At 44.1% G+C, this 20,204-nt stretch overlaps 1 protein-coding gene across 5 annotated transcripts in view; it reads left to right on the top strand.

Moving 5' to 3' along the window:
* Positions 1–20,204, top strand: part of LOC109873607 (nuclear pore complex protein Nup214) — a 66,230-nt gene that overhangs the window by 32,790 nt on the left and 13,236 nt on the right. For 4 of the 5 annotated variants that reach the window (XM_031809200.1, XM_031809201.1, XM_031809196.1 and 1 more), the window contains exons 25-32: positions 5,406–5,484; positions 6,083–6,155; positions 6,422–6,524; positions 6,654–6,703; positions 7,271–8,800; positions 15,711–15,778; positions 16,052–16,232; positions 18,639–18,806. In XM_031809200.1, coding sequence (XP_031665060.1) covers positions 5,406–5,484; positions 6,083–6,155; positions 6,422–6,524; positions 6,654–6,703; positions 7,271–8,800; positions 15,711–15,778; positions 16,052–16,232; positions 18,639–18,806 — 2,252 coding nt within the window. The remainder of the gene's footprint in view (positions 1–5,405; positions 5,485–6,082; positions 6,156–6,421; positions 6,525–6,653; positions 6,704–7,270; positions 8,801–15,710; positions 15,779–16,051; positions 16,233–18,638; positions 18,807–20,204) is intronic. The other variant, XM_031809197.1, reaches the window with a different exon arrangement.

A 20,204-nucleotide genomic window follows, 5' to 3' on the forward strand; every position in this document is an offset into this window, starting at 1 on the left:
TGCACATCGACCAGGGAGTGCCTGGCTTACAGAACGAGGAAGACCGTATGGGGTTTGGTTAACCCTGGGGCATTAAAATGATGGTCACCCCCCTGGAACTCTTTGAGTTGCTTTGCAAAGTGGGTGGGACTGTTTGAAATTGGGAACAAACTAGGCAGCTTTTGCCTCTTTAGGGGCATCTTGTGTCATCTGTGGCCAATAGACTACCTTGAGCAGTGTATTGCATGTCGAAAGACTATCCTCCTGCAAGAGTTGCATGTACATATAAAGAGCTTGTTGGCTCTGGGAAATACACATAAATTATGACTGGTTCAGGTTGTGTACCCTGTCACGTATAGGCTTTGATCACTAGCAATGATAATGTGGTCACGCAAACAAAAATAGTACGCCTAACTCAGAGCAGGGCACTTTCAGACAACAGTTATAGGTTGTCACCTAACGTAAGTCTCAAATCAAAATTATGGCTCAAGGTCAAGTTACACTAGTATGGGCAATGGAGGTTGAGCAGCCTCATTAACTATCAGAAAATCATTAGCAATACCAGCGGACACTGAATATTACCTGGATAAAACTAAATTGGACACCTAATTAAAAGAGAAGGGTACCAAAATATATAGCTTATCACCTACTACAAGGGTCAAAATTACAATTATTAAACTGTAATTAAAGTCTGCTGTAGTCTTTGTGAGGGAGTATGGCAGCTCCCCTTGAACTCACTATCAGAAAAATAAAAACGGTAGTTAGGTTGATCAGACCTTACTCTATTGCTAGCAGGAATTCAAAAATCGTAGGCTACCAGCTAGATACTGGACAGCCTAATTAGATATGTTTTCCAAAACAGTAACTCAACTCAAAGGCACTATATTTAGCAGAGGAGCTAGGCTAATTCAATCATCACTGTTAATTAAAACACTACCTTAAAGTACGCCTTGTCCAAAGGGGTCAACACCATGTCCACCAAGTTACAATATCAGAATAATATGATTTGTCCAAGTCCATAGGTTACACAATGCAATAGAATCCAACAATAGAATTGTCAAAGAAATAGGGACTAGAGTATGAATCATGCACAACTGCCTTGGCTCCTAATCTGGGAGGAGGGATATATTCAACTAGGCTAAACTAAGGATAGAGGCAAGCGATTATTCTAATAATCCTAAAACGAAACAAAGGAGACATACAGCGTGGGTCTAATCATAAGGAACAACTTCATAAGCTTAATTCACAATAAGGGTTTACAGATTACGCACCTGTTTCAGGCTAACGTAATAGATTATTATTGACTCAAATAAACTCAATGGGCTCTCAGAATAAGGACTGTTGTGTTCGGACGGCGACCAGCCATATGGTTACTATTATGAACAACAAAACAGTCCAAGGACACCCCACGTGGGGACATTGCAAGAATTCTCTGGACTATTGAAGTGCTTTATTTTGGACTGCCTGCCAATGTCCTCTGAAGACATTGGTTCCAGACATATATACAGTACCAGTCAAGTTCGGACACACCTACTCATTCAAGGGTTTTTCTTTATTTTTGTTGTAGAATAATAGTGAAGACCAACTATGAAATAACACATGGAATCATGTAGTAACCAAAAAAGATTCTTCAGTAGCCACCCTTTGCCTTGATGACAGCTTTGCACACTCTTGGCATTCTCTCAATCAGCTTCATGAGGTAGTCACCTGGAATGCATTTCAATTAACAGTTGCCTTGTTAATTTGTGGAACTTCTTTCCTTAATACATTTGAGCCAATCAATTGTGTTGAGACAAGGTAGGGGTGGTATACAGAAGATAGCACTATTTGGTAAAAGACCAAGTCCGTTTTATGGCAAGAACTGCTCAAATAAGGAAAGAGAAATGACAGTCCATCATTACTTTAAGACATGAAGGTCAGTCAATCTGGGACATTTCAAGAACTTACTGAAAGTTTGTTCAAGTGCAGTCGCAAAAACCATTGCGCTATGATAACTGGCTCTCATGAAGACCGCCACAGGAAAGGAAGACCCAGAGTTACCTCTGCTGCAGAGCATAAGTTCATTAGAGTTACCAGCCTCAGAAATTTAAGAAATTCAAGTAACAGAGACATCTCAACATCAACTATCCAGAGGAGACTGCGTGAATCAGGCCTTCATAATCGAATTGCTGCAAAGAAACCACTACTTAAGGACACCAATAATATTAATAAGAGACTTGCTTGGGCCAAGAAACACGAGCAATGGACATTACATCGGTGGAAATCTGTCCTTTGGTCTGATTTGAGATTTTTGGTTCCGCTCTGTCTTTGTGAGACGCAGAGTAGGTCAACGGATGATCTCTGCATGTGTGGTTCACACCGTGAAGCAAGGAATTCAAGGCACACTTTAGAATTCAAGGCACACTTAACCAGCATGGCTACCACAGTATTCTGCAGTGATACGCCATCCCATCTGGTTTGTGCTTAGTGGGACGATCATTTGTTTTTCAACAGGACAATGACCCAACACACCTCCAGGCTCTAAGGGCTATTTGACCAAGGAGAGTGAGGAAGTGCAGCATCAGATGACCTGGCCTCCACAATCTCCTGACTTCAACCCAATTGAGATGGTTTGGGATGAGTTGGACTGCAGCGTGAAGGGAAAGCAGCCAACAAGTGCTCAACATTTGTGGGAACTCCTTCAAGACTGTTGGAAAAGCATTCCAGGTGAAGCTGGTTGAGTGAATGCTATGAGTGTGCAAAGCTGTCAACGTAAAGGGTGTCTACTTTGAAGAATATTAAATATATTTTGATTTGTTGAAGTTTTTTGTTTGTTTTATTTCATAGTTTTGATTTCTTCTATTATTCTACAATGTAGAAAATAGTAAAAATAAAAACCCTTGAATGAGTAACCAGCTCGATCTCACCTATCTTTTCCCTGCTTTGAATGTGTGTGTAACCTGTGTCTGTTCCTTTATCATTACTATCTATATTTCTCCTATAATCCCTACCTGCCTTGTTTCATTCTGAAATATAAAGAATAACTGTTTGTTTGATCTTAGGCCCTCTAATCCCCATTCCCTGTCTGACTCTGATTCTGTAGTTTATCACATTAGTACATCATTTTGCCTCACAATATCCATTATTCATTCATCCTGCATATTCATTGCTTTACGCTGGTTATTTTGGTAAAATATCTACCGTCTTGCATTGCCTTGTCATTTTAAGAACATAATTGCCTTCAGAATTGTAACTTATCCTTAGTTATAATTGTAACTATTTGGTGCCCTGTCAATAATTTCATAGTAATAAAGCATGCACATTCCATTTCACAACCCACCAACCTTATGTGAAACACACACACACTCTTATAACACACTCCCTGGCATATCTCCACTAGAGCGGGAGATGAGCTATGCCCCTAGTCAGGCTGATATACAGTATCTCTGATGTAGAGTCATGGCACAGTCGAGGTGAGTCCATCACACGAGCCATCAGCCCTGGTTTGTGTATGTGGCCCTCAGCCGAGATAAATAGACCCCAGCTAGATAGCGGGTCACTGCCTCCATCGCATCTGATTCACTGCCAGCATAGGCTAACAATCTGAGTGCATCTCTCCTCTGATTTCTCTCCTCTCCCAACTGTCTCTCCCCCTCTTTCATCCCTCACAGCACTCACTGCTCCAATCTCCCTTTTTTATCACTCTTTTTTTTTCAGCCTCTCCCATTCTCTCAAACAGCTCCCTCTGTCCCCTCCCTCCCTCATCTTTGGTTCTCCCATCTCTCTCTCCCAGTCGCTCACTGTCTTTCATTTTCTCTCTGCCTTCTCCCAAAATCTTTCTCTTTCCATCTACGCTACTGCTGATCGATTAATCAAATTGTCATTATTTTGTGGGGGTTATTAAACAATGGGAACCGATGTCGGTTCATTCACACCGTTTCTCCAGAGGGAAATCAAATCATTCACAAGAGAGTTGAAGTCTAGAACTATATGGGACACTGGGCTGAAGGAAGTTGTAGTTTTCAGTAAGCAAATATTCAACCTAGTTCAGTACAGAAACATGGTAATTGTCTACAATGACCATAATCCATTGTGCCTGTTCTTTTCCGTCTATGACACAGATGGATACACTTTTACGCCTACTACTTTAAGTTAGATACACACAGACCGCATAAGCCACCGCATGAGAGAAGAATGTACACAACACAACGAGAGAAAGGGATAGAGAGTTCGTGAAAGTATGTCTTATCTACTAGTTAAATGATTTAATCAGACAGCTCTGCAACATATTTAGGCAGGCTAGCCTAGCTAAATAGGTTGATTAAAGACTACAGTATGGAGAGAACAGAGATAACATTAGATGGGTGGTTGGCTGGCTGCTACTGCCTAAGCAGAGATGAGATGATGAATTTAAAGTTTTATAATGTCATCAAATTAAACTAGTAATATACACGACTGAAATATTTTGCTATTTAATAGTAATTTCCTTTTTCTCGATGTGGAACATTTTCAATGTTTTGGCAATTGAATATTCAATATTTTTGGCTTTGGAATTTCCATTAAAAAGCTCTTTTATAATTTTTGTCATTATTTCATAATGCATTTAATGTTCAAGAAAAATAATTGAAATCTCTAACAGTGATTTATTTTTGAATAATCGAACCGAACAGACCTCAACCACTAATCGCTCAGCCCTGATTTCCCCCCCCCTTTCCTCTCTCTCTTTCTCGCCAACTCTATCGCTCTGAGATTATGTAATTAATGCAGAAACTCTCTCACTTTCTGCTGGGCCAGGCCTCGTTCCACTGTTGTGTTGAGGTTGAATACATTTTAGGCAGGACTCCCCCTGGGGCCATTTTCCAAATTAGCCCTGCTCACAATAACGAGTCCACCCCAGCCAAACCGTCAGATAGGGGGCTTATTTTAGAGATGCACTCCCCAGCCAGTCAGTCTCTCAGTCACAACACTGGGCCTGTAATGTGTCTATCCACGTCAGTATGGTTCAGTTGGCTATGGTCTGTCTGTGGCAGTAGTTATAGGGTTGATGCTTGAGAATAATTAGTGAGACAGTGCAGTTCACCATGGATTTTGTTTTCTGTGTTCTATTCACTACTGTAGATATTGTGCATGGCCCTGGCTTTTATCTGAGACGACATTAGCCTTGGATTATGCCACATGTTTTCAGATGGGGTAGTAAATTATAGGCTGATACAAAGTTCTAATGCGCACACACACCCCAATTAATCAACGTGGCATGAATTGTTATCATACCTCATTTGTAGATATGTGCATGTCTCCTCATGACTGACTTGCATTCACTTACTTTCAGAAAGCAAATCCTGATGAGAGAGTGTGGAGAAGAGAAATTAGGCAACATTTAAAATGTTATGTGCTGTGTAAATCCAGGTCGTTGCTCAATTATTTTCTTTCCTCTCTCTCTGTTTCAGCTCGTCAGTCCCAGCCCCGGTTGGTCAGGTTGTTCAGCAGGTTTTGGCGACGGTAGCCAACACCAACCAGGCCAAACGAGTGAGTATGAAGAGTCCATCTAACATCCTCCCAACTGTCAAGGCGTTTCATCTGTGTGCTTTCCGCTATCAGAGACTGAATATCTCTTGTACACCCCATCTCTAAGAACCCAGCAACTCCGTGTAGTTCCTGGAGTTCCAGTGTACTTGGCTGACCGCTGGCCTGCGATGTTATAGGATAGAGTGGAAGGTCATTATGACAGGGCTGTGAAATGCCCCAGGTTTCTCCCACGTGCCGGCGGAGGAGTGATACAAGTGGCGACTGGGTGGGAATGGATTCATACAGGGGAACTCTCTCGCACATCACACCTCAGTCCGAACCAGGTTCAAGTTCATGGGATGCATGACTCCTAAACCTACACACAGAAACACTCACAGAAAACACTGCGTATACGAACACTAAAACACTGTTTTGCAAGAAACAGAATCCAAAGTCTGAGTAGTGAGATGAACTAAATTACATTTAGTTTTGACTTAAGATAAACATGAACATTGATTGTTAGATTCTCTAAAACACCCTCTTACTTTGTGTGTAGTTATTCTTGAAGCCATGGCAATGAGAGATGTATAAACTTTCCTTCTGTTGTTTTTCTCATCAGAATTCTACTCAAGGCATACTGAAGATGTCTGCTGAGAGTATCCGCTCAGCCTCCCCCCAGGGTTTTGTGTTTGGTAAGTACATAAAGATAAGATGTTTTAGATGCTCATCATATCAAGACACGTTGGAAAATGCCTTCCACCTTTTCCCAGGTAATATTTTTTTCAAGGGTTTTTATATTCGACGAATCTACACAATTTCTGGTTGAACCATTCATACATTACATCCATTTGATTACATTCATCATATTACATATTTTATTAGCTCTTTGTATAAGGTGTGTTAGAACTCTTTTGTCATGCTTATTTTAATGTCATCTCCTCCTGTCCCTCTCTCCCAGGCGGACCCCCTAAACCTGACGCCCTAGTTTCCCTGGCCTCCTCCAGCTCAGCCCCGTCACTAGGGGAGCAGAGCAGCAAAGCCTTCTCCTCCTTTACCACAGCGTGAGTCACTGGGGGTCAGGGGTCAGAGAGGGAAACTTCATGTCAGACCTTCTTGATCAGAAAACAGGAATGTTTATTTTTAGCTCTGGCTGACTGTGTTTTCTCATACATTATGATGCTTTCGGACAGGTCTGCCGGGGGCTTCAGTTTCTCCTCTGTGTCCCAAGGAGCTCCACCAGGTACCTCTCTCAAATGTACAGCCATATATGCCACTCATTGGTGTTATTAGACAGTAAAGTCAGTGCTATAGTTCATTGAATGCCATATCAATGAATTACAGTAACTTCAATTAATATCCCGGGTGTTTATTTTCTTAAATGACTGAAGACAGGCGCATTAGAGACAGGCGGAAGACGCATTTAAGTTGAATGCATTCAGTTGTACAACTGACTAGGTATTCCCATTTCCCTTTCTATTTGAGCCAGATGTCTATTTCTTTTAATGCACACAGCTTTTGCTCATTTGCATAGTTAATTGTTTAATTCCAGCATTCACTTACAAATTTTAAATCAATTATCAAATAAAACATTAAACCTCGTAAGCAATTAATTTACACCTGCCATTCATTTTAAACAGCGAGTATTTAAATGTGTGCGGTTGCCCGACTATTAAAAAGGATAGGCGGCTATTTGAGACTCAGCGTTTAATTGAAGTTTTGCGGTAGTCATGTATTAAATCTATTTGTTCAAAGTGTTTCAATGTCTGGCATAGTTTGTAAATCTGCTGTCCATGTTTCTTCCTCCCAGTGAAGGACGGCAGTAAATTCTTCTTTGGCAGCGCTGGCGCCACCGGCAAGATGATGTTCAGCTCTTCTGCCGGAGAGGAACCCTTCTCTTTCATCCCAAAATCCACTTCCCCCACCCTGGGGAGCACCAGCTCCCCTCCTCCCAGCATGTCAGGGGAGCCTGTGAGGCCCACCCCCACCTTCAGAGTGGAGCCCCAGGCACCCAAGGTGGTAGGAGGAGAGACCCTGGGGAGTTTCTCGGGTCTACGCGTGGGCCAGGGGGACGAAGAGAAACCCTCAGCAGCCGCGTTTAGCTTTGGCCAGCCAGACAATGGAATGGGGCTAGGTTTAGGCACGGGCACGGCCCAGTTTAGCTTCGGGTCGACCCTCCAGCAAGGAAAGCCAGCTGAGGCTGCGTTTGGTGAGGCGGATTCTACCGTGACAGACTTATCCAAGACTGCATTCAAGCCTCCCGAACTGGCAGCCCTGTCGATCACCAAGCCTGCGTTCTCCACGTCAGCAGCCACCTCCTTCAGCAGCCTCCTAGCTGCACCCCTCTCTTCCCCGTCCCCCACCCTGGAGGAAGAGCCCCCCAAAGCCCCCACCCCCTTATCAGACCCCTCTCCACCCCCAGAGCCTGTTCCCTCACAACCCAGCCCCTCTGTCAGCCCCCCTGTTGCTGAGCCTGAGGTTACTACCTCCCCAGTGTCCTCAGTCACCCCCACCCCTACCATCCCTGAAAAGGTCACAACTCCCCCTGCCTCGGCCGCCTCCCCAGCTCCCCCCATTGCCTCCACCACCCCTGTCCCCCCTGCCTCTACCACCCCACCAGCCCAGGCAGCCCCCAGCACTACCCCAGACCCTGCCCCCGAGGCATCACCACCCACTATCGCCCCACCACCAGCCTACCCGGCCCCCAGCTCTGACAAACCTGGCTCCATCTTCACCCAGCCACCTGCCATCACCACAGATAACACCACTATAGCTGTCACCAGCCTCACGACGGTCATAAACACCGCAGCCCCTGCTGCCACCACCACCACCCCTACTGACTCCAACACCGCAGCCCCGGCCACAGGCACAGTTTTCGGACAGCCTGCTCCAGTGACTGCCGGCGGCTTTAGTTCCACCGGCTTTGGTGCTCCACCTGCAGGTGCAGGGGCTGGCTTTGGAAAATCTGTATTTGGGCAGACAGTTGGCGGGTTCGGCCAACCTGTTCCTAACGCAGCCGGTGGCTTCGGTTTTGGCCAGTCTGCGTTCGGGGCCAGCCCTGGATTTGGACAGCCAGCAGCGGCCACCACTGCTGCAACTGCTAGTACTGCTGCTAGTGGAGGTGGTCTGTTTGGAGCCCCCAGTGCCAGCAATGCCAGCAGTTTTTCCTTTGGCTCCCCCAGCGCCAGTACGGCCAGCAGTACGGGCACGGGCCTGTTTGGGCAGCCGAGCGCAACCCCGGCCTTCGGGCAGCAGAGTGCTGGGTTTGGACAAGGCTCTATGTTTGGAAGCAACACAACCACCACATCCTCTACTGGCTTCAGCTTTGGACAGCCTGCAGGTGAGTGTATCTGTGATATGTTTGTGAAAATGCACTAATACGAAGTAGCTGTTAGGCCTCTGCATTCCATATCACAAAACTGGAAATTAATCGTCAATGTAATGTTAGATATTTTATATGTGGCAGACAGCTCAGGACAGTGGTCGTATTGGAAGAGCATCCCTTGGACATCACCATGACACTATTAAGTTGTTTTAAGCCTCTAGCATTTACACAGACGGCCACTCAAGCTGCCAACCTGTCTTTTCTTATTGACTGGATGTACAATCTCGTTAGGAATCAGATGATACCTTAAATGCTTATGGATTGGATTACCAGATTCTAGTTGATTTTGATTGATCTCCAAAATCCATATTTAGGACTACTAGGCTGGTATTATTTCAGCCATGGTATGTTGACCTATATAATTGCAGCATACAGTGCCTTCGCAATGTTTTCAGAGCACTTGACTTTTTCCACATTTGAAGTTACAGCCTTATTCTAAAATGTATTAAATATGGATTTTTCCTCATCAATCTACACACAATACCCCATAAGGACAAAGTGAAAACAGGGTTTTCTAAATGTTTGCGTAGTTATTCAATTAAAATGTAATCCCATTTACGTAAGTATTCAGACCCTTTACTCTACTTTGTTGAAGCACCTTTGACAGAGATTACAGCATCGAGTCTTCTTGGGTATGATGCTACAAGCATGGCACACCTGTTTGGGCAGTTTCCCCCATTCTTCTCTGCAGATCATCTCAAGCGCTGTCATGTTGCAAGGGGAGCGTCGCTGCACAGCTATTTTCAGGTCTCTCCAGAGACGTTAGATTGGGTTCATGTCCGGGATCTGACTGGGCCACTCAAGGACATTCAGTCTTGTTCCGAAGCCACTCCTGCATGGTCTTGGCTGTGTGATTTAGGTCCCTTTTTGGCAAACTCCAAGCGGGCTGTCATGTGCCTTTTACTGAGGAGTGGCTTCCGTCTGGCCACTCTACCATAAAGGCCTGATTGGTGGAGTGCTGCAGAGATGGTTGTCCTTCTGGAAGGACACAGAAGAGCTTAGAGCTCTGTCAGAGTGACCATCAGGTTCTTGGTCACCTCCTTGACCAAGGCCCTTCTCCCCCGATTGCTCAGTTTGGCTGGGCGGCCAGCTCTAGGAAGTGTCTTGGTGGTTCCAATCATCTTCCATTTAAAAATGATGGAGGCCACTGTGTTATTGGGAACCTTCAATGCTGCAGTAATGTTTTTGGTACCCTTCCCCAGATCTGTGCATCGACACAATCCTGTCTCGGAGCTCTACGGACAATTTATTCAACCTCATGGGCATGCACTGTCAACTGTGGGACCTTATCTAGACAGGTGTGTGCCTTTCCAGATCATGTTCAATCAATAGAATTTACCACAGGTGGACTCCAAGTTGTAGAAACATCTCAAGGATGATCAATGGAAACAGGATGCACCTGAGCTCAATTTCGAGTGTCATAGCAAAGGCTGAATACTTATGTAAATAAGGTATTTCTGTTTTTTTATTTTTAATAAATATGCAAACATTTCTAAAAACCTGTTTTCGCTTTGTCATTATGCTGTATTTTTGATTGATTTTTGAGGAATTTTTATTGCCATTTTAGAATAAGGCTGTAATGTAACATAATATGGAAAAAGTCAAGGTGTCTGAATACTTTCCGAAGGCGCAGTATCTAGGGAACGAAGCAATGGGGCATCCTGATAAAGGCAGTTATCTCAGTTACTCATCCAGTCAGAGCTGCTGCCAAAGTGCTTAAATTAATGTAGTTGTTTTCCCTCTGTGGGACTGAGCAGCATCATTAGGATGGGTATTTATCACGCCATTAGGATAATGGAGCTTAGAGAGAAGGCCACTACTCTCTGATGGTCTTATCCAGTCCAATCCCATCCATCCATCAGGGCCTGTTAGGATCTGCTGGTATTGGCTGGCAGACCATACTCCTCCATGGGTCATAGGCCTCTCTAAACCACTATGCTGGAGGAAGTTGGCATTGACCACTGGTATAGGGTGGTCAGTTTTTTGTTTCACCTGGTACCGATCTGGTTAGGGTTGAGGATGGTGGTTAGCTGATCCCTGATCTTTACTTCTAGGGGTAAGCTCTACCTTGACCCTGTAAACCCAAGTATAAGGTAAACACTCTTTAAAAACTATATATATATATATTTCACCTTTATTTAACCAGGTAGGCTAGTTGAGAACAAGTTCTCATTTGCAACTGCGACCTGGCCAAGATAAAGCATAGCAGTGTGAACAGACAACACAGAGTTACACATGGAGTAAACAATTAACAAGTCAATAACACAGTAGGAAAAAAAGGGGAGTCTATATACATTGTGTGCAAAAGGCATGAGGAGGTAGGCGAATAATTACAATTTTGCAGATTAACACTGGAGTGATAAATTATCAGATGGTCACGTACAGGTAGAGATATTGGTGTGCAAAAGAGCAGAAAAGTAAATAAATAAAAACAGTATGGGGATGAGGTAGGTAAAAAGGGGTGGGCTATTTACCGATAGACTATGTACAGCTGCAGCGATCGGTTAGCTGCTCAGATAGCAGATGTTTGAAGTTGGTGAGGGAGATAAAAGTCTCCAACTTCAGCGATTTTTGCAATTCGTTCCAGTCACAGGCAGCAGAGAACTGGAACGAAAGGCGGCCAAATGAGGTGTTGGCTTTAGGGATGGTCAGTGAGATACACCTGCTGGAGCGCGTGCTACGGATGGGTGTTGCCATCGTGACCAGTGAACTGAGATAAGGCGGAGCTTTACCTAGCATGGACTTGTAGATGACCTGGTGCCAGTGGGTCTGGCGACGAATATGTAGCGAGGGCCAGCCTACTAGAGCATACAAGTCGCAGTGGTGGGTGGTATAAGGTGCTTTAGTGACAAAACGGATGGCACTGTGATAAACTGCATCCAGTTTGCTGAGTAGAGTGTTGGAAGCAATTTTGTAGATGACATCGCCGAAGTCGAGGATCGGTAGGATAGTCCGTTTTACTAGGGTAAGTTTGGCGGCGTGAGTGAAGGAGGCTTTGTTGCGGAATAGAAAGCCGACTCTTGATTTGATTTTCGATTGGAGATGTTTGATATGAGTCTGGAAGGAGAGTTTAACCTAGGTTGTGCGCTCTGCAAACAACGTATCCACTCCGACAATGAGAACTGTAAAATATTGTAATATTGAACGCCTATATTGAATGCATTAACAGACTGTTTACAGTCTAGCCAGACACCTAGGTACTTATAGATGTCCACATATTCAAGGTGAAATAAAAATAAATAAATAAACTGGGAATTTTATAAAATAATTTGAGTGGTGAAGTAATGTTGAGCCGGGAGTTGCCCTATTCCCAGGGATTCTCTGAATTCCCATCCATGCTAAGAGGTGCTGGGCCGCGGGAAGACAGTTGACCTGTCTGTGTGTGTCACAACAACTCAGCAGTTACTGAAGCAATGTCTCGGTTCTGACTGTCCTAGGGCTCTGTGTTCCCACCCAGATAGGCTTTCTGTTATATCATAGTGACAATGTGTCTGTCTGGCCATATGCATGTACTAATAATGGAGATAGGCTTACACTTCAAAGCCACGTTGGGTTACTTTTTCATTTTAATTACACAAAGAATTGAATGTGGAAGCAGGGTTAGTAACGCTGTCAAAGTGATGTGGTGAACAGGAAATCTGAACTAGTTATCTGTAACGGAGGAGGTTGTGATGGGGGTTAATTGAGCTCACTGGTGCGCATGGTCTCTACCACTGTCGGTGCCTTTGTCGGTCTTTACTGTATTAGTATGTGAGGAGAGCAGCTCATGGCCAGTCATTTATCCGCGGAGCCCCACAGCAGGTTAAACATGAATTAGGCCTACTTACCCTGCATCAGAGCACGCCTGGTCGATGTCGCTCTTAACAGAGCTGGATTAAGATGGTATAACCAAAGACCAGGCTACATTAAATCTGTCTTGAAACAGAGGAGGAACTGCCTGAACGTGTCTAATAAGAAAGCTCCATTTTACATCATAGACATGGAAGAAATCGGAGAGACTTTGGCTTTGCTCTGTAAGCCTAGGGGTGATTTCTCTTAACTCTATTAGCAGTTTGGTAGAGAGGGCAGTTAGGGGTATCTAAGGGAGTGTTAATAGCCAGGGTCATGTTTGTTTCTAAATGTCTTTGTGCAGGTCTGAGGTGACAGCAGCCAGTCTTATAGCTACAATAGCCAACTAGCTACCAACGCCAGGACAGCAACAGGTGTTACACTATAAATGGCCCTAGAATTCCTATTGAGTCTGGATATGTGTTATGCATTCCCATGTATTATTTCTGTCCCCTTCACGGCTGGCTAGTTATTTCAGGCAGTATATTGTCAGCATAGCTATGTGAACTAGCAAAAGGGCTGCTGTTACATTTGATTTTGTTGCACGTCCGTCGTCCGCAAACTGCACAGGAACATTTGTGAATGTATTCGTTAATAAAAATGTATGTTGATTGTTCCTTAGGGCTGTCCCCGGGGGAAGAGAGGGGGGGGGGGACTTGTCACTTCTTTCGACCAATCGACTGGTCAAAAAATATATAGACACACCATATATAGACACACCTTATGTGATTTGATAACATCAACTAATATGTAGACTACTGAGCTTGTCTGATGCTTTAAGCCCACTGTGATTAAATACTTAACACACAAATGTCTCAAGGGAGCCAGAGATCAAGATAAGCCTAACCAAAATAAATAAATATGTTCCCGAATCATCTCCTCCCTCTGCTGAGTCTGCCACTTCGCTCTAGAAGTTGCCGGTAATAGGCTACAACCAGGGGTCGGTAACCTTTTTCCATTTGGAGTGCCAATTTATCTTACCATTTCAACCAATCTGTGTGCCAGTTATGATTTTCATATGCACATTCTTGTGGAACAATTCAATTTATTTGATAATAAAGTCTTCGTATCTCAAAATAGTTGTCATGTGATTAATAAAAATGATATCTAAATGAAAAGTTACTAAAAGTAACTTCTATTGCCATTGCCAACTATGTAAAAATAGCCTACCTGAAGCCAACAAATAAAAACATTGCGGCCTGCAGGTAGAAAATATCCTGATTAAAAAAATAAATTACATTGGCTATTCATGGCCTGTCTGCAAGGAACTTCAAAAATTGTATCAACTATCAACTTGGTCCAGCCTGAAGCTTGCACTAACCAACTTGCAACATTGTATAAAATATTAAGGACCCTCAGTTTCCCGGGCCAGTGAGCTTCAGACAGACACAGCTGTAGTCTATTTGCTTAAGGGATAAGTAATCAGGTATGCCTATTTTAAGACGTTCCACCGGTTCGGAGCATGACATTTTCCCCCCACTTTTTTCGAATGGGAGAGAGCTGGAAAGATTTTTCAAATAGGCTACATTGAGGAACTATTGGCATTCTCAATGGATGTAAAAACAGACTGAGTTTACTTGCTGTTTGCGGTGAAGAAAACATTCCTTTGACGCTCCACAGCTCAGTAGTGGTGGTGAGTTAAATCAGAATTACTATCAGATCCCCAAATGGGCACATTTATAAGCCTATGTTTGCCCCCAGGCCAGGTAGCCAAGGCCTACTTCTGTGTAATCAGGTACGTGTCCTTACTCAACATTGACAGGAGCCCTCCATACGAAACACAATGAATAAATGGACAACTCGTAAATGGAATGAAATAAACCAAAACTTGTTTCTCACAAGTGTAACCTAGGTTGTGCGCTCTGCAAACAACGTATCCACTCCGACAATGAGAACTGTAAAATATTGTAATATTGAACGCCTATATTGAATGCATTAACAGAAATTACTGTAACCAAACAAACATTGTAGATGATAAATGATGGGAATTAACAGTACATGTACTGCTGGTGATACTGGTGTGCCATCCCCGCGTTCTCCACAATGGATTAGTCCACTCAGACAGGCGTCAGTCAAGACATGTGCAATACATTTTTGTTGTTACAACTGCTCAACTAAAATATTCTCGATTGACCAACAGCCTATCAACCAAACAATTGACCAGTCGACTAAATGGAGTCAGCCCTACTGTTTCCTTTATAGAAAATTAGCATACACAGTCAGAAGCATTTAATCTACGCCCTAAACTTGTTCACAAACAAGGTCACCACATGGACTAATTCAAGCCACAGTAAATGATACGGTGGGTGTCATGAATGAATGAGTCATTGCCAAGTCCCAGGTCCAGACTAAAGGCAGTCCCAGCATTAATTTGTAGACCTGTCCCCATACTCTGAGAGAATAACATTTCATGTTCCGCCTGATTTATTATAGGGGAGTTGACTCTCGGCATGAGGGATTTAATGGACAGTCGTACAGCCGCTTTCTAAAAGCCACCAATTTAAAGGGAAAACGAGCAGAGGCCCAGGCAAAAATGGAAGTGGAATAAAAGGGAAATGTGGAGTTGACTGGTGGAAGATATCCACCAGCCAGTATGCCTTTCTTTCTCACATGCGCAGGCACGCCCACACACACAGCTTACGCTCTGCCACACACACAGCATGTACGCATCCATCTAGAGTTTGTCAGAGGGCTTATCACACTGCATACATATCCAGTGTACATGGTGGCATTGTGTCAGAGATAAATGTGGGGATTTGTCTTTTTCTGCTCCACTGTCTTCCCCTCTCAGTCATCTATAACCTGAAAAGAAAATAGTTCTGTCGCCATAGTCTAATGCTGCTGGAACGAGACCATCCATAAAACTACTGCACTATCAGCGTACACACACACACACACAGTTCTGACTTACCATCATCGCTAACCTTAAATGACTGTCTAAAGGGTAAATTGTGATAGTTTGCATGGTTGTATTGTACAGAGCCTGCTTAATGTATTTTATGTGCTACTTATTATTTTCTGTCCTCTTCCCTCCCAGCTTTTGGAAACTCCTCCACTACCTCAGTGTTCGGTCAACAGTCCAGTACTGGGAGTGTCTTTGGACAGGTAACATTCACATTTGACAGTGTGTACAAAATAGACAACCATCCTACCATTTTGATATGTAACACTTAAGGGAAAGACTCCCAAATGCCCCTCTTCAAATGTGCACACGCCGCACCACTCACATACACATGAGATGTATTATTGCATTTGGGTAAGAATCATGGAGAGAACTCATCAGGGAGGCTCATGTGTACTTATTACTACATAACCAACACTGATCATTGTGACCTTGTTGTGACCGTGGCTGTGCACTCCTCCCCCTATCCTACCCAGCAGCAGCCATCCAGCGGTGGGGGTCTGTTTGGATCTGGCTCTGCCCCGGCTGCAGCCTCCCAGCAGGCAGGGGGAGGCTTCTTCAGTGGCCTGGGGGGCAAACCCAGTGAGGACGCCGCCAACAAGAACCCTTTCGGCACTGCCGCTGCCACCGGGGGCTTCGGACAGCCCAACCAGACAGGTGGGAGAACCAACAGGGGCCCGAGAGGTGTTGTAGCAGAAAGGATGACTGATCTTAGATTTAAACTTCATGTTCAATTTTAAGATGGGCGGGTGCAGTTATCATCAGCAGGGGGGAACCCTTTGATTGACATCCCTCTTGAAAAAGGATGACAAAGTCCACTGCAATAAATTCATAGCTCAAATATTTTTGCATTAATGTTATCAAGACTGATGTTTTCATGTGGGGGGAGGTAGCGAATATAATCATATTTTTTGTTTCTAAACACAGCCTCACGTAAATTGATTTTCCTCAGCATTATGCTGCGAGTCTTAATCTCATAAGCAGAGCAGTGATTTAGCCTGTTGCTGCTGGAGGCACTGACAGCGTATGTATCTGTGCTGTCCTATCTATGACACAACATGAGTCAACACAACACAACCATCCTCTATAGCTCCCGGTCATATGTTACTGCTCAACAGACTGGCATAGTTTTCCATAGCAAATAGGCTTGTATCTCTTGTTTTTTTATTCCTCTAATGCACATAAACTGCATCGAATCATCCATGTTTGTTCTGTAGATGAATGCAAATATGTAAATATTTTCTCAACCTTTGAGACCTTGAGGTGGTACGTGATTCATTTGTGTTAAACAATGTTAATGAAATCATTAGTCTGCTTTTCTTCCAAGCTATATTTCACTGTGGTACTGTACATGTAGGTTTGATGAGTAGAAATACCCACTTGAGCCACCCCCATTCTGTCCTCCTATGCCCTCTTTTGTTCCGAATTGAAATGGTGCAGTATTCTGATTATGGCTATGTGAATATGTATGACCCATTTCATAGGGACTATGTGATAGTATATCGCTTGTTTGCCCACGGCTTTGATTCTTAAGAGATAAGTCATGCAATGGCACTCGTATTGCTTTTTATTACATTTTCCCTGAACATATTCTTACCCACATTTTCACCCATGTCTTTGCTGCATGCAGACCATTAGCTTTTAGTCAAATTCCTCAATTCCATTGTTTCTTGGACACAATCACCTTTAGGAAGAGCACTGCAAATGACTATTTTCCTTGAGTAGCTCTTAACTGACAGTAGGCGTTGTGCCATGCTGCATAATACATCAAGTGTCCGTCCCAATGTCTTCCACACACACCTAATACCATTTAGCCACATATCCATTTCCTCCCTCCTTGTCTCTATGATGAAAAGTGACCCCCTTTATCTGGTAGTCAGGTAACTTGTCTATGTAACCACCCAGCCACAGGAGAATCAATTTTGATTTGAAAGGTGATTATTTTATTTTCTCTCACGTTGTTTGCTTTCAAGTTACTATGTTAAAAATTGTTGAAGCGTGAAGTGCTAAATTGCATCTCAAATGAGATTTCAGTGTTGCGTGTCATTTACACACAAGTACTTTCCATGCTCAGTATTACCATTATGGTGAAAGCCATTGTGCAAAAAAAGTATGAAAATGGCTCCTAGAAAAGAGTCTGGACTCTCTATGCTGATTTGATATATGATGTCTGGGACTTGGAAAAGATGTGTGAAATGAACATGAGCAGGAAACCTTCATCCGAAAACTAGAATTTAACGATCGGAAATTAGGCTTTTAAACATCTCTCCAGTGTCTCTCTATCAAAAAGAGAGGAAAGATTTACATGAGTATTGAAACATTGGCAGCGTTGACATGGGGGCCACATCTGCCAGTGCAGTCGGAACAGAAAGTGACCAGTGGGCTGTGAGGTTGCAGCTGATCCCAGGTCAGATGAAGAGGCCGACTTCCCAGCCATTTAAAAGTGAGATGCACTGCACTGTGAAGATCAAAAGACAGAGGGAGACCTGGGTCAACCGGAAAGTGTGTTGTTCTCATGACACCCCCAAACAATATCCCACCACATCGTTCTAGAGATGAACATCTAATGAGCTTGGAGGGAGATGGATGGAGAGAAAGAAAGAAGTTAGGCGGCTGATTTTCTTTGCATAATTAGGATTTTGAAATGGATGTGTCTGAGTGAGGAATCATGGGCAGGAAAGAGAGCTCTGTGAAGCTGTCAATGGTTTCCCATAGCATTTCTTAGGCAGGATGCTTAGCTCAGTGGCGCTCTGTCTAGAAATCTTTTGGGCTCATTTGAACTCTTATGGGAAACACATGGTTGGTTTACTTTTGTGTAGAGACTCTTGTTTTCCTCTCTATCTATTGGAAACACTAAGGCTGTTGACTTAACTATAAGTTAACTGGAACTGAGTACCGGCCCTTCAAATGTTCTGCTGCTTGAGTTCCTGCACCTCTTATAGAATATTAGCTCAAAACTATTGCACCTAAATATGAACAGTCCCAGCACTGAAAATGAGTACAGGCACCTATTTCAGTTTAGCACTGCTATAAATCCACTGTTAACCTCTGTTTGTCCTACAGGAGGAACTACCCTGTTTGGGAACAGCGGGGCCAAAACCTTTGGCTTTGGCTCCCCAGCGTCAACATTCGGAGGGGGGGAGCAGACGGCCAGTGGAACCTTCAGCACGGGAGGGGGGAGCGTGGCCGCTCAGGGGTTCGGCTCCTTCTCCACCCCCACCAAACAAACAGGTAGGCTACACCCTCACCCCGAAACAGGTGACAAGTCACCCAGCTCTGTCAACCCCAGACTTTTGTGCCCATGGTAATGTACTGTATATATTCAAAAGTGTTATCCAACAATGTTACAAATAACCCTTCTTTTGTTAGCCGCACTTCTTGACACGCACGCTTAACCGAAGTCAGCGTGCATGCACCCGGTCAGCCACCAGGAGTCGCTAGAGCACAATGGGACAAGGACATCCCGGCTGGCCAAACCCTCCCCTGACCCGGACGATGCTGGGCCAATTGTCCGCCGCCTCATGGGTCTCGGTCGCGGCCGGCTGCGACACAGTCCGGAATCGAACCCGGGTCTGTAGTTAAGCCTCTAGCACTGATGCAATGCCTTGGGCCTCCCGAGTGGCGCAGCGGTCTCTTTACAATACCTTCTACCCTCTGTGAACGCATTCCCCATCACTATTCCCTCCAGTCTCTTTGACTGTAATAGTAACAGCCATTTACATTCTTGGCTCCGTCTCTGATGTTGTCCTGTCCGCCTCGGGCTGTTGATGCGACGGGCGGCTCTGTGATGTGTGAGGGTCAGAGAGAAAGGCAGGTGGTTGTGGATGAACACTCCACACACGCATCACTTCCTCTTTGGCCCTGTGGCAGCAGCAGATCCACTCCCTGCAACCTCAGCTGCCGCCACTGCTTGCTCCCCAAGGAGAGACTCACTCTGTACTCCTTTATCATCTGAGTTACAGCTACAGTCACATTATCTCTCTCTCTCTGCCAGTACAGCACTAGTGGATCATGGTTAGGCTACATTCCACAATGTAGCATCTTTCCGAGCTAATGAACAGTCTTGGCGTCTACTTGGCTAAAGAAGTCAAAGCATCAATCAATTTAGTCAACGCAGTTATATTTCCTAAATTTAGCAAATAATATAGCATATCTTAGCAATTAGGGTCATAGCGTTCCCCAAAAGTTAGCACCACTGCAGTTTTGTCTTGGCATTTTACTCAGCTAGCTATATAGCGGTAGCATCTACCCCTAAACTCTTCTGGTCATATTCACAAAGCATCTAAGAATAGGAGTGCTGATCAATGATCAGGTCATCCCTCTTATTCATTACCTGATCATAGATTAGCACTCTTACTCTGAGATGCTTTATTAGTACGGAACCTGTGTCTTTTTGGTACTGCTGTCACTTCTATAGCTACTATCACTGGCCAGGGTCCAAGGAATGTAATCCCATTACATTAACCCAATCAATTATTCACTGGGCCGTGCTCGTAGCCAGGCTGTCATTTCAGTGATCCCCTCTGTTTATGACTCTCTTTTCATCCCAAAGAGTGTGTGGCTGGAAATTGATTCCCATCAAGCCCTCATAGCCGCAATTGTGTGTGTGTGTGAGAGAGAGAGAGAAAG

Source organism: Oncorhynchus kisutch, linkage group LG29, assembly GCF_002021735.2.
Source record: "Oncorhynchus kisutch isolate 150728-3 linkage group LG29, Okis_V2, whole genome shotgun sequence".
Taxonomy (NCBI): domain Eukaryota; kingdom Metazoa; phylum Chordata; class Actinopteri; order Salmoniformes; family Salmonidae; genus Oncorhynchus; species Oncorhynchus kisutch.